The sequence below is a fragment of the Xenopus tropicalis genome, chromosome 3 (assembly GCF_000004195.4).
Source record: "Xenopus tropicalis strain Nigerian chromosome 3, UCB_Xtro_10.0, whole genome shotgun sequence".
In the NCBI taxonomy this organism is placed as follows: Eukaryota; Metazoa; Chordata; class Amphibia; order Anura; family Pipidae; genus Xenopus; species Xenopus tropicalis.
In genome coordinates, this window is record NC_030679.2 from 129,497,549 (window position 1) to 129,511,890 (window position 14,342).

Genomic DNA, 14,342 nt, shown 5'->3' on the forward strand with positions numbered 1-14,342 from the left:
CACTACAGTGATTGGCTGGCAGCTAAGGGCACAGCATCAGTATCCAAAGCTGAAAGCGCTAAAAGGATATTCTAAGGAGTTGTGTTAACATATGTTCAAGGGTTTCTTAAAATAAAAAGAGGCCTGGGTGCCATCTGAGGGTCCGTATCAATCCCTTGCTGGGTCACATCCAGCCATCTGACTTCCAGGTGGGCAGAACTGAGCAAGAAAATTCAGTGAATTGCTTTCCTTTTCCTTGAGCAGCTGCTCGTGTTTAAGTCTTGTGACTCTTTAACTTACAGAGGTTCCCCTTTAAACTGTGGGATTTATGAAACATGCATTGTATGGCATTATGCTGAAATCTATGGAGCCCCGCAGTAGGCGTATTTCATAAGTCTGTATGGTTGTGTATCTGCTTTATGCATAATTCATGCCAGTCCTTTATAAACAAGCAGTCCTTCATTTCTATGTAATAATAAAACAGTACCTTGTACCCTGGCAACTAAGCTGCATGAATCCATAGTTAAGGCAAAGCAATCCTCTTTTTAACACACTGTCCCAAACTACAGAAAAACCCTGAATCCCAAAAGCCGTAAGCATTACATGTTATAGATCTGTTCTTTTAATGGTTAAACCTCCCTCTGGCTTTCAAGACTCCTAATTGGTGCTTAATATGCTTCATCTGCCCTACCCTCTTTATTAGCAACCCCAGGGAGGCACTTTTCTCCTCTCTTGCCCTCAGTTTTGGGAAGTGCATGTGCCTGAAGGAGCTGTTAGTTAGTGGATTGCATTAGTTCCTCAGCGCTGCTGAGTGAGCAAGCAAGTTGCTTTGGGGTGCATTAAACTTACAACAGGTGATGTTGGTTGGAGTGGGTGAGGGGTGAAGAGACTGAATTTAGGGTGGGTTTCTTTATCTGGATTTAGATCTGAATATAAAGATCCTTTAGCTTAGTAACCCATAAGAATCAATCAGGAATTTACTTCTGCTCTTCTCCTACTTGGTGACTGATTTATAGATATCTACTGACTTGTAGTTAAGCATTATAACTCCTGACTAAAATTACTACTGGTTTGCTCTTTAATTTTTTGGTCATAGGACAGGTGAATGGCTGTGCCATATACATAATATTGTTTCCCAGCTTATAATGCACATTTTTCCATGCAGTTATCCACGTGACATGGCCTCTACAGCAAGCAACACCAGCAAACTTGAGAAACCAGTGTCCCTTATATGGGGTAAGTGGTGGAAGGCTACTTGGTATAAAGGTATCTTATAGTGTGCCTTTCATCTTTGTTTTATTTCAGGTGGGAAAATGGGTGTGTGGGTTTATTTGTAAGATTGGGTAAAAGTGCAATAGTGTTGCCTAATGGCTCCTACTTTGGTAACCCTAGAAATGGTCTATAGTGCCTGTGCTGGTACACAGATTATATACAGTGACATATTGATCACTCAGTCACAAATGGCTGGGAGGGTTGAGGAATTAAGTCACCTGGCACCTTTTGTATTTATTTTGCTTCACAGGTTGTGGAGATTATACAGAAATTTCATTGGGAAGTCCTTTTTTTTTCAAAACACATCAGTTAATGGAGCTTCTCCAGCAGAATCCTGCTTTGTACTTATATACTTATATACTTTATATATTTAATTTTGAAATCTCACATGGGGCTAGTCATATTCTTCATTTCCCAGGGTGCCACAGCCATGTGACCTGTGCTCTGATAAACTTCAGTTGCACTTTACTGCTGCGCTGCAAGTTGGAGTGATGTCACCACCACCCCCCCCAGCAGCCAATCAGCAGAACAATGGGAAGGGAGCAAGATAGCAGCTCCCAGTAGGTATCAGAATAGCACTCAATAGTAAAAAATCCAAGTCCAGCTTGGGACTCCTCCAGTTACATGGGAGTAGGAGAAACAATAGGTTACCTGAAAGCAGTTCTAATGTGTAGCGCTGGCTCCTTCTGAAAGCTCAGGTACAATGCATTGAGATGGCACCTACACACCAACATTACAGCTAAAAAAAAAATACATTTGTTGGCTCAAGAATAAAATTTTAAATGGTAGAGTGGATTATTTGCTATGTAAACTGTGTATTTTAGAAATAAAACTTATGCCATAAAAATCACAACAGAATCCCTGTAAGAAGGGGTTAACATATGTTCCAACATGTCCATTGCATGTTTGATATTATTGACCTTGATATTTAAAGTTTTTAAATTAAAAAAATTAAACTTGTTTTTTTTCTTGCCAGGGTGTGAGCTGAGTGAGCAGAACAAGACATTTGAGTTTAAGATATCGGAAGATGAGGATAAATGCGAGCATCAGTTGGCGCTGCGCACAGTACGTATGGATTGTATCACTTGTTGCGCTTGGCTATAGCTGTCTTGGGACCTGCTGTAATTGTGGTGGGATCCTCTCTGCTCCCCAGGTGTGTCTGGGGGACAAGGCAAAGGATGAGTTCCACGTAGTAGAAATCGTTACAAAAGAGGAGGGAGCGGAAAAACCAGTTCCAATTGCCACGCTAAAGCCTTCTATCCTGCCCATGGTGAGCTTTCCATCCAACCTGCATATCCTGCCTAGTGCTTGCTGATTCAATTGCACAAGCTTTTAGTCTCCTGTACGATTACTTGGCATCCCTTACTAGCTGCTCTCTATAGTGTGGTGGGCTTTGCCACAAAAGACTCCACTATATAGACAAGGATGCTGTTGGAAGCGCACAATAAGCAGGTGCTGAGTGCTGTTTACCAACTAGTGCCATCTTCCACTAATACCTGTTGCCATCTGAGGCTAAGGGCAGTCTTCATCTATGCAAACCACCACCGAGACTGCAGTCTGGTATAATCAATGGATTACACAAATGGTGTTGCTTAACCATAAGGCCTAATGTCCTGATGCCAGTGTATAAGTCCTATTCTGTCTTTTCCAGGCAACCATGGTTGGCATTGAGTTGACCCCTCCAGTTACTTTCCGGTTAAAAGCTGGTTCCGGCCCAGTGTACATCAGTGGCCAGCATGTAGCAAGTGAGTACCTGTGATCCTTTTATGTAGACCCAATATCTAAATGTCTCTCCGTAGTTCTGCATTATATGGCCTGCAGCTGGTTATGCCTCATGCTGAATTCTTGTATAAGTCAACATGAGCCATTTTTAATTACATTTCTCCCCAAGCTGTGGTCCGTGATACAATATCCGCTACTGGCCAGATAGCTTGGCTTCAGAAAAGCTTAATAATTTCATCTGCCTCTAGTGGAGGACGACTACTCATGGGCAGAAGAGGAAGACGAAGGGGAAGGTGAAGAAGGAGAGGAGGAAGAAGAGGAAGAAGATCCAGAATCTCCACCCAAAGCTGTAAAGAGGCCTGCAGCTACCAAAAAGGCAGGCCAGGCCAAGGTAATACTCCTGTTTATTGTGCAAGGTGCTGAACAAAGGGTGCTTCTAGCTTCATATGAACCACCATAATAGAAAAGGATTATTAGGGTTCTGCAGCTAAAGTTCATAATGTAAATGTTGGCACTGCAACAAATATTATGCACAAACGCTGTACTCTGTTTTTGTCCTAGAAGAAGAAACTTGACAAAGATGATGAGTAAGTATGCCGCTCTACAGTGAGTGTCTCCATCACTTAATCTCCCAGAATCTGCATGTGGGTGGTGTGGGGCTGTCTGAATATAATATTAGGGGTTAAATAAAACTTTGGAACACATGACAACGCTGTCTTATCTATCCTATCTATCTTACTTTAAATTCTTTCTTTCTGCAGGAGCTCGGAGGAAGAAAGTCCAGCCAAAAAGGTATGTGTGGGTCTTATGATAGCTGGTGAGCCTAGGCTGCCAAATAAGGCATGAATTTTACAACGTTACCCCCATCTGCTTTTCCTAAGGGCAAAGGTGCAGGAAGAGGAAGAAAACCGGCTGCTAAGAAATGAACCTCTTAGGTGAGTCTTAGGGGTATATTTATCATGCTGTGTAAAGTGAAGGATTCCCAGTGATGTTGCCCAGGGCAACCAATGAGCAATTAGATTTCAACAGTTAAAAAGCAAAGCATCTGCTGCTATGAGCAACATCACTATTAATGTCACTCCACTTTTTACACAGCATGATAAATATACCACTTAGTTGCTAGTGTCCCCTTCTCATGGGCTTTTTGATAGGCTACTACATGGCCATCCACTATAACTGATTTTGAATGTAGTCCATTTGATTTGCATAGGTCTATTTTGTGTGGATAATGTTCTATAGTTTGCTGCTTTAGTCTAGTGCAAGCAGATGATTGGCCATTGTAATGCATTTAATCTCCTTGGAGTCGTAAGCAGACAGTTTCCATATAACTATTGCGGTTTCCACTTAAGTTGGATACCTATCCAAACATGAAAGATCTGTGGGTTGGGTTGAACCTTACCAAACCCAGTTGAGTAAGGGATGTTGGCTGCACATTTGCTTCTGGTAAGTAAACCATGAGTGCTACATGCCAAATTTCATTCTTGCATAGATGCATAGGGTTGAAAAAAGACCAGAGTTCATCAAGTTCAACCCATCCAAGTAAACCCAGCACACACAACCTATACTGACCTATCTATACACTCACATACAGACCCATACTGACCTATCTATCCACTCACATACATAAACTATATATACAAACACTAATACTAACTGTAGATATTAGTATCACAATAGCCTTGGATACTATGCTTGTTCAAGACCTCATCCAGGCCCCTCTTATAGGCATCAACAGAATCTGCCATTACCACATCTCTAGGAAGGGCATTCCCCAACCTCACTGCCCTCACCGTGAAAAACCACCTACGCTGCTTCATATGGAAGCTCCGTTCCTCTTATCTAAAGGGGGGGCATCTGGTGTGTTTGTTTTTAAGGGGAAAAAAAGAACATCCCCATCTGCCTATAATCTCCTCTAATGGACTTGCTTATGTGCCAAAGCGCATGGGCACAGGTGTCCTAAGCCCAGTTAGCCATCAGTGTCTTGCTACATCTTAAATGGGCAGCAGAATCAAAAGATGTGGTTAATGTTGCAGCCAAGGGGGACTGAATGTAGATACAGGTAAAGCACCAATAAAAGTATCTGACGCAGCTTCCAGCACTGATCTATACCTGATTGGGCTTTTCAAAGTCCTCACTAGTGATGAGGATACCCCCTCACCTTTTCAGATGTATACCCCCTAAGCAGTTTGGATTCCCATACAATAATGGGACGTTCCTCTACTTTACCATAATAAGATCCTAGCATTCAAGCTTCTTTCTAACCTGCAGAACTCTTGCTGGATTGGGAGAATGCTGGAAATCTAGAAGGTACCCAGTCTATTCCTATCCTCCTAACATATAAAAGCTTTATAATACTAGGTCTTTTATTGAAACATGTCTTCAGCCATCTTCCTCTGATTAGTCCCACCAGCCTATTGTCTTCAGTAGATCTTAAGATAATGCTTTATTTTTGGAAAATAACAGGTATTTAAAGTGTATACTCTTTAGAAATGGTAACATCTGAATTTAACTTGACCATGGCTGCCCTTTAGCAGATAAATGGCAGCAGTCAAAATGTACATATTAAATACTGCTATTCTTCCTGAATAGGAAGCAGTCTGTACCCAAGCGACTGTCTTGTCAGTGTACCAGGAAGCAGTGGCCATAATGCCCCTGTGCCATAAGCTTAATTGCCATTCAGTGTAATGTCTGGTTTTGTCCTTCCCACTCTCACTATCTGCCTTGTTTCTTTCCACAGAAGCTGCGTTCCATGCCCCTCTCCCTGTTCCCTCCTGTGTAATTTGTTTTGTTCTTGTTTAAATAAAATATAATTAACTTTATGCTCGTCTTGTGTATAGTTCCTGCCTGCATCAATTGGTGCAGGGTAGAAGCATCTGGATAAGCTTCTCAAGGCACAAAGGCGTTGGGATGGTATTGGGTGCTTCTGACACTGCCCCATCCTGTTGGTTGGCATGGGAGTCATTGTTTTGCAACTATGGAGATCGCATGCATGCAACCTGGCCTTTCCTACAAGGGGTGGGCTGACCACACTTATAGCATTATAGCATTGCATATCAAACACATGGTCTGTATCAACTAGCAAGTGGGTTCCCTTTAAGACAAAGGTTGGAATTGAAGGTTTTGGAATGGCCTCTGTCCCATAAACGTCATTGATAATCTGGATAGATCTTAAAGGGGGAACCTATGCTTAATCAAAATTTGTCAGAAACCCCTAATATACCCGTCGCTGTAATCTGTTCCTTCAAAAAGTATGCATAAATATCATCTTTATGCTGAAATCCAGCTGCAAAACAGTTTTTCTTTTTTTTTCTGCATCATTTGAAATCCTGGCAGGGGAGGAGGGACAAAAACATTGTTATAAATTGTAATAACTTCTCCACAGCTTACAGACTGCATGCAGGAATGACATTACCCACTATGTCCTTTAATGTTCCTTTCCTTATTGACATCCAAGTGTGCAGGGAATTGTGGGATTTGGAGGATGCAGGCTGAGAACAGTTAAAAAAAAAAAAAAAGTAGTCGGCCAGATCAGCAGAGGAACAGGGGGCTTGGCTTCGGTAACTGTTCCACTTATTTGCACTTTTTGAAGGAACAGATTAGTTTAACAGCTTACAGTGATAGGTATATAAGGGGTTTCTGTGTTGTGTGGGGCTCTTTAACTAATATTGGTTCAGAAACTGGAGCTCCCTTTTAAAGGCTGTGACACACGGGGAGATTAGTTGGTGCGTGACAGATCTCCCTTGTCGCGGGGGCAACTAACCTGCCCAAAATGCCATCCCACTGGCTAGAATGTAAACTGGTGGGATGGCATACGCAGCGCCGTGATTTGCCAAAGTTGCCTGGAGAGGAAATTTCTGCGCTGAAACTAATCTCCCTGTGTGTCACAGCCCTAAGACTTTCCCCAGTGTTGTCTGCATGTTTTGCTTTTTTTTTTTTTTTTTTTTTTTTCATTCTGCTAAATTTAATAAAAGCCCATTACCACAGAGAGACTTAATGCTTCCAGTTCAACCAAACCTTTCCATTTGGGCTGCAAGCAAACACTTGCGCTGCGAGTCCCAGACACATTTTTCACTATCGGGCTGATTTCAGCAGGAGTTAAATGTTCAGGAATACACAACAGCCAAAAAGCATGACTGAGCTGGTGGGAAAAAGTAGTTAATTATACAAGGAGGTTATCCCTAAAGGGTAAATTGATTTGTTGACTTCTTTTCCTCTCGCAATTGCTCTGTAAAACCAGGAAATGGACTATGATGATACTAGAATATACTCCTATTTTTTATTTTTAAACCCAAACACTATTCATTGGACTCATGATAAATAAGGCAGTATTTGCCCCCTTTAAGTGCTTTACTGTGCTTCTGACATCTTAGATCTCGGCCAATAAAGCATGACAGGACTGCTGCTCTGGGTGAGAAAGCACAGCACCCTTTGATGGGACTACTTTGCCATTTTCTCCAGCAATTAAAGAGCCTGAGCAACTTCCAGATGAAAATGTAACTGGCTGCAGCTAAACCCTAGAGCACATGGCACCTAAATTGTTAAATGCTGATGCCCTGGATTGCATTGTGCTCCACTCTGGCTCCAGACAGACACAGGCTATAGGCAATGGCAGCAAACAGAAAAGTGCAGTGTTTTCCAGCAGCTGCTGCCTAGAGTGAGTGCTGGGACCGGCTGCTGTCCCACAGGGGTAACAATAATTAGTGTTGGAATGAAGAGACACATCTCTTATCCAGAATCAGTATCTTTACAAAGGAAGAACTGGTATCAGCTGTGGCCCCAGAGATTCCAATTGATAGAGGCAGCACAAGGCAAGTTTAGCCTTCCTCTCCTGCTCCTTCCCTCTGCTGCACTCTTCCTCTGTTAATATTTAAGTTACCTTGTAGCAGGTCACTGAGGAGAGTGGAGTAGTGCGGGCTGTGTGTGCGGCCGTTACCTGGAACTGAGGAGCCCTTGCTACAAGGTAACTATTTGTAATTAGTTCCATTTAAATAACAGGACTTTACTATGGTCTGTATCTCAGTTTATAGGGGGATCCCCAGTGTATATCCCATTTATACAATAGGGCTTTTCTCTGCTCTGTATCTCAGTTTATATGGGGGATCCCCAGTGTATATCCCATTTATACAATAGGGCTTTTCTCTGCTCTGTATCTCAGTTTATAGGGGGATCCCCAGTGTATATCCCATTTATACAATAGAGCTTTTCTCTGCTCTGTATCTCAGTTTATAGGGGGGATTCCCAGTGTATATCCCATTTATACAATAGAGCTTTTCTCTGCTCTGTATCTCAGTTTATAGGGGGGATCCCCAGTGTATATCCCATTTATACAATAGGACTTTTCTCTGCTCTGTATCTCAGTTTATAGGGGGGATCCCCAGTGTATATCCCATTTATACAATAGGGCTTTTCTCTGCTCTGTATCTCAGTTTATAGGGGGGATCCCCAGTGTATATCCCATTTATACAATAGGACTTTTCTCTGCTCTGTATCTCAGTTTATAGGGGGGATCCCCAGTGTATATCCCATTTATACAATAGGGCTTTTCTCTGGTCTGTATCTCAGTTTATAGGGGGATCCCCAGTGTATATCCCATTTATACAATAGGGCTTTTCTCTGCTCTGTATCTCCGTTTATAGGGGGGATCCCCAGTGTATATCCCATTTATACAATAGGGCTTTTTTCTGCTCTGTATCTCAGTTTATAGGAGGGATCCCCATTGTATACCCCATTGTATACCCCATTTATACAATTGGTATGTAAGTTTGTAGAATGTATCCCCGGTGTATATGTCATTAGTTCAATATTGTTGCTCTCTCCAATCTGAGCATCAGTTGGCAGGACAGAGGGTAAAGTACATGATTTCAAATCAGTCTCTCGGTGTTTCTCTCCCCCTCCCTCCTGCACTCTCTCTGGTATTTGCTGACTGCACAGTGTAACCTTCCATCCAAATCACTTCAAACGCTGTGTTTTGTTTTTATTCTTTGGCATCACCCTCATATTCTTTTAGATATTCTATTAGATTCTATGAGATATATTGCAGTTGCAAAGTTATTCTCCGTAATATAATCTGAATGTCTATAAAACTATACATTGTGGGACATTGTAACTTGTTGTTGCTATATAAACACATGACGATGATTGTTCCTAAAGGAAATAAACTCAGTGCTTGACACTGATACACATCTTATTACAGACCCACAGCCCAGGCTTCTCCACATGTGGCTGCAACAGCCTCTGCCACACTCCTGCTAGTTACAGTACAGTAACAGTTGCTACTGCAGTACAGAAGAAGCAAACCCTAATGTTGCAGGGACCCCAAGAGTTTAGAGGGTCCAGTGTGGGGCTTAAAATAATTAGCACTTTCAGTATATCTTAGGAAATGTCAACCCCAAAATATAATTTTTTGCCTTATAAAAGAAAACACAATTCTAAGCAACATTGCAGTATACATTCATAATATATTTATAATGATTTTTTACTTATTTGTATATATAATTACTATTAGAAGTAGTGTTTGTCCTTTCTATTCTCTGCCCTGGTTATTCTGACTCCTGAAACAATGTAACACAAGGCAGCAGAATGACAGACCTGACTCGCTGGAGGAGACCGACCTTTGCAACATTGTTTAAAAAGTAACAACCAGGAGTTCAGCAAATGCTGCTTTCAATAGCAATTACATTTACAAATAACTTTTAAAGAACTAAAATAAGTTCATATTGGAAAAATGCTTAAAATTATGTTTTCATGTACAGGTATCGGACCCCTTATCCGGAAACCCGTTATCCAGAAAGCTCCGAATTACGGAAAGCCTGTCTCCCATAGACTCCATTTTAATCAAATAATTCAGAATTTTAAAACTGATTTCCTTTTTCTATGTAGAAATAAATCAGAACCTTGTAATTGATTCCAACTAAGATATAAATAATCCTTATTGGATGCAAAACAATCCTATTGGGTTTAATTAATGTTTTATTGATTTTTTAGCAGACTTAAGGTATGGAGATCCAAATTACGGAAAGACCCCTTATCCGGAATACCCTTGGTCCCGAGCATTCTGGATAATGGGTCCTATACCTGTATTAGGCAAACATTTGGGGGGGTTGATATGGATATAGAATAGTTCAAATTACTATTCTTTTAGGTACCCTAAAATGAATTTGCTAGGGGGTAACATCAATATTGCACTGTTTGCCATATTTGTAGATTCTGTATTATGGACCCATATACTGGGCACAAAATAATGTTTAATGCAGGGGGCTCTCTCTCTCTCATGTTTATGTCCTTGTATACAAACCCCAGTGATAAATAAGAGAGGACTTAACAGAACTGATTTTAGGCCAGGGTCAGTAAATCAGGGGCCCACTGACCAAACCAACCCTGTCTGGAATCACTGGCAGTTTGGATGCTCAGCCTGGTGGTGAAGGTGGAATATGCATTACAGCATGGAGGTAGTTACTGTCTTATGTTTCTCTGTAGGGAGGCTGGACTCAAAATGTAATTATTACATAATGATAATACTCTGCAGTCTGAACCTGATCATTGGAACTGGGGAGGGAAGACTAAATCATATTCTGCAGTGAATAATGCTCTGCGAAGGGTAGGGGACTGGGTATGCTCTGCAAGTGTGCAAGGGATTGTGCCCTACATGGAAGGAAAGAGGCAGGACAGGGCTTGTGATGGGTCGCTAAAAAGAAATAAATGACATGTTTCAAGGCTGAAAATGGAAACAGCAGCTGCAAGGACTAATCTTAATGTAATAATCTTAAAATAATAATCTTAAATAATCTTCGGGTAAAGTATAGGCTATATATGGTACTGAGAAAGGTATGAGAGATGAAGGATGCACTGCGGCCAGGAGAAGTAATGCTGTGCAAGTGGTATGGGAAACTGGGATCAGCAAGAAAGGTAATGAGGGTTTTACTCTGCATTGTGATGGAGCAGGGAGGCTCTGCAGGCAGCCAAGAATACAGATGCTCTGCAAATGACTGGCGGCGTTCTGCAGGTAGGCACGGAGGGATGTGCTGATTGGCTGCAGGCAGGGAGGGGTTGATGATGCTGTGCAGTCAGGGAGGGAGGGGACCGGCCGTCCCCCATGGATGCTGAGGATTAGGCGTTGCTATGGCAACGGGAGGCAGGAGCGGCAGCTGATGCTGACAGTCTGTCCTGCACGGAATCCCACGGTATTAAACGGGGAATGTGGGGGAGGGGCCGGGGCAAGGCAGGGTGGGGAGTGGGTAGGTGCCGGGGAAACCGGGAGGTGCAGCTTGTGTGAAGGGGAAAGGGGGGAAGGGGAGGAGAAATTTTAGCTGCATATTGTGACTGCGTAACAGGGAGCTGGGCCTGCTCATTGTGTAGGTACATGGAGGTGTGTGGGGGTGTGGGGAGGCCGTATCGCCGGGGGGAGGAAAGATGCCTGTCGGGATGTTGCTGCCTGTGTGTGTGTGTATGTACCTTCCTATTTCCCTCTAACTGCGCCTAGTGCATAGCCTGCCTCATACATAAGGTGAATGGAAACCAATGTACCTCTCTGTAACTGCATGTCACATGTCATACTGTCTGTCTGTCTGTATACCATCTATATATATTCAGTCCTGTATGTATTCATCTGTCAGTTATGCTGCAGGGATACTTAGCTTTGCGTATTCTGTGGTTCATTTCATTACAAGGTGCTTTGGTTAAACACTTATTGCTATTTATAAAAAGTGCCCTATGCTTTGCACACATGTAGGGAATGTGGAACAAACCAAAGGAAAAGCAGAATATAACAATAGAGGGAGGCTGCACAAGGGGGTGGCCATTTATTCTCTGTGTGCTTTGCCATGTGAGCTTCATGTAATGGAACATGTGCCCAATGGTATCTGTATGCAGCAGCCATGTGGCATGTATGTGTAGGTGTGACTGCAAGATGACAGGTGATGTGTTGCCTAGGAAACCAGGGAAACCTACAGTCTTGTTACTGGGAAAAAGTGATAAAGCAGAGCTGAGAAGGAGGGCTCATCCCAATGCTTTTCAACAGTCACATGTATGGATGATATCTATAGCAGAGGGGCACGGGGGAGACGGGTGAGGGGGCAGCCAGAAAATTACATTTCCTCCAGAGCCAGATAAGGTGGCAGATTCTCAGGATAAAGTGCAAATCAATGGCGCTAGTAATTACCATGTGTCAGGGAGACTGATATTTACAAGCTTGTAGGGAATAGGGAGGTGACAGAATCGTTAGATTCAGTGGGTGCCTGACATGTAAAGCAATGGGGAAGAACATGTGATGTGACTGTGCAATAAAACCCATGTGTAACACACAGCACAAAGTGCAGGCAGATGTTGTTGAACTATAACTTCCATTGATCACCTGTGCAATGTGCTGGGCTCTGCTTCCATAGCTTGCACTATAATTATGTAATACAATATAATATACAATGTGTGGATTGTAGTGGCAGCTGTAGGGTGACAGTCTGTGACATAATCATGGCATTGTAATGTATTTTATTGTTCCCTGACCATAGATGTATGCATTATTATTCACTTGTCATTCTCACTGTGCTTAATGTGTGCTGTGTATATTTGTATCAAAATATTTCATATTGTTTTGCAGTTTAACAGGACAATTAATGTATATAGTGCTCTGTTCACATTAGAATGTTAACTGTATATATTTGTAGCTATAACTATATGGCATCAAAGAGTAGCAAGCTAAAACAGCAAGATTTGTTGGAAATGTACATAAAAGTGTAACCCTGATTTAATTTATACTTATAGAAACCAATTAGAAGGTTGATTTCTGTAGTCTTGCTCTAATGAGGCTACATATTGGGCAGAACCATAGAAACCAATCAGAAGTTTGATTAGTCTCATTTTACTGTAAATGATTGTGTTATACCCATAACTAAAGCTATATGGCATCCTGCAAACAGGAGCAGGCTAAAAGTGCAAGATTTGTTGGAAATGTAAATGGAACACTGTTAATTAATACCCATAGGAAGCAATCGAAAGTTTGCTTTCTGTAGCCTTACTGTAATAAAGTTAATTATTGGACAGAACCAGAGAAACCAATAAGAAGTTTGCTTTCTGTAGTTTTACTGTAACAAGAGTTACTTAGCAACCAACCAGCAGTTTGCTTTCTGTAGTTTTATTGTAATGAGACTAATTATTGGGTAATACCCGTCGCATTCAGAAGTTTGCTTTTTATAGTTTAAATGTATTGAGGCTAATTATTGGGTAATACCCATGGCAACCAATCAGAAGTTTACTTTCTGTAGTTGAACTGTAATAAGGCTAAGGGGCTGATTTACTAAGACACGAATTCGAATCCGAATTGGAAAAATTCCGATTGGAAAACGAACATTTTGCGACTTTTTTGTATTTTTTGCGATTTTTTCGGCGCCTTTACGACTTTTCAGAAATTGTCGCGACTTTTTCATTACCAATATGATTTTCGTGAAAAAACGCGAGTTTTTCGGAGCCATTACGATTCGCTGGTATCGTGTCGAGACTTTTTCGTATTGAGCGCTCGTAAGCGGCGGGCGAAACTTTCAGACTTAGCATGATTTTGGAAGCCTCCCATAGGGCTCAATGGCACCCTGCAGCTCCAACCTGGCCCAAGGAAAGTCTCCCATAGGGCTCAATGGCACTCTGCAGCTCCAACCCGGCCCAAGGAAAGTCTTCCATAGGGCTCAATGGCACTCTGCAGCTCCAACCCGGCCCAAAGAAAGTCTCCCATAGGGCTCAATGGCACTCTGCAGCTCCAACCCGGCCCAAGGAAAGTCTCCCATAGGGCTCAATGGCACTCTGCAGCTCCAACCTGTCCCAAGGAAAGCATCCCATAGGGCTCAATGGCACTCTGCAGCTCCAACCCGGCCCAAGGAAAGTCTCCCATAGGGCTCAATGGCACTCTGCAGCTCCAACCTGGCCCAAGGAAAGTCTCCCATAGGGCTCAATGGCACTCTGCAGCTCCAACCCGGCCCAAGGAAAGTCTCCCATAGGGCTCAATGGCACTCTGCAGCTCCAACCCGGCCCAAGGAAAGTCTCCCATAGGGCTCAATGGCACTCTGCAGCTCCAATCCGGCCCAAGGAAAGTCTCCCATAGGGCTCAATGGCACTCTGCAGCTCCAACCCGGCCCAAGGAAAGTCTCCCATAGGGCTCAATGGCACTCTGCAGCTCCAACCCGGCCCAAGGAAAGTCTCCCATAGGGCTCAATGGCACTCTGCAGCTCCAACCCGGCCCAAGGAAAGCCTCCCATAGGGCTCAATGGCACTCTGCAGCTCCAACCCGGCCCAAGGAAAGTCTCCCATAGGGCTCAATGGCACTCTGCAGCTCCAACCTGGCCCAAGGAAAGTCTCCCATAGGGCTCAATGGCACTCTGCAGCTCCAA

General features: G+C 42.8%; 2 protein-coding genes across 9 annotated transcripts in view; both read left to right on the forward strand.

Annotated features, from left to right (window-relative positions):
* The first annotated feature begins 693 nt into the window (after nt 1-693).
* npm2 (nucleophosmin/nucleoplasmin 2) lies at nt 694-5,792 on the forward strand. Of its 3 annotated transcripts, XM_012959067.3 has the most exons (11): nt 694-833; nt 1,145-1,215; nt 2,228-2,316; nt 2,405-2,521; nt 2,903-2,996; nt 3,222-3,364; nt 3,535-3,560; nt 3,735-3,765; nt 3,855-3,908; nt 5,242-5,280; nt 5,711-5,792. In XM_012959067.3, exons 2-9 carry the CDS (start codon nt 1,158-1,160, stop codon nt 3,897-3,899), a joined length of 603 nt encoding a protein of 200 aa, XP_012814521.1. In that variant the 5' UTR covers nt 694-833; nt 1,145-1,157; the 3' UTR covers nt 3,900-3,908; nt 5,242-5,280; nt 5,711-5,792. The 3 variants fall into 3 exon arrangements, with proteins under 3 accessions (XP_012814521.1, XP_012814520.1, NP_001016938.1); XM_012959066.3 differs by lacking the exon at nt 5,242-5,280; NM_001016938.2 differs by lacking the exon at nt 5,242-5,280 and having other exon boundaries at nt 738-833; nt 3,538-3,560.
* Nucleotides 5,793-7,617: 1,825 nt separating this feature from the next.
* dmtn (dematin actin binding protein) overlaps nt 7,618-14,342 on the forward strand; it is a 34,454-nt gene continuing 27,729 nt past the window's right edge. Inside the window, exon 1 of one of the 6 annotated variants that reach the window (XM_012958961.2) lies at nt 7,618-7,933. The gene's annotated coding sequence lies outside the window, so the exon portion shown is untranslated. Of the gene's footprint in view, nt 7,934-11,046; nt 11,154-11,258; nt 11,325-11,391; nt 11,477-14,342 lie in introns of those variants that run through there. The other 5 variants (XM_031897919.1, XM_012958967.1, XM_012958959.3 and 2 more) reach the window with 5 other exon arrangements.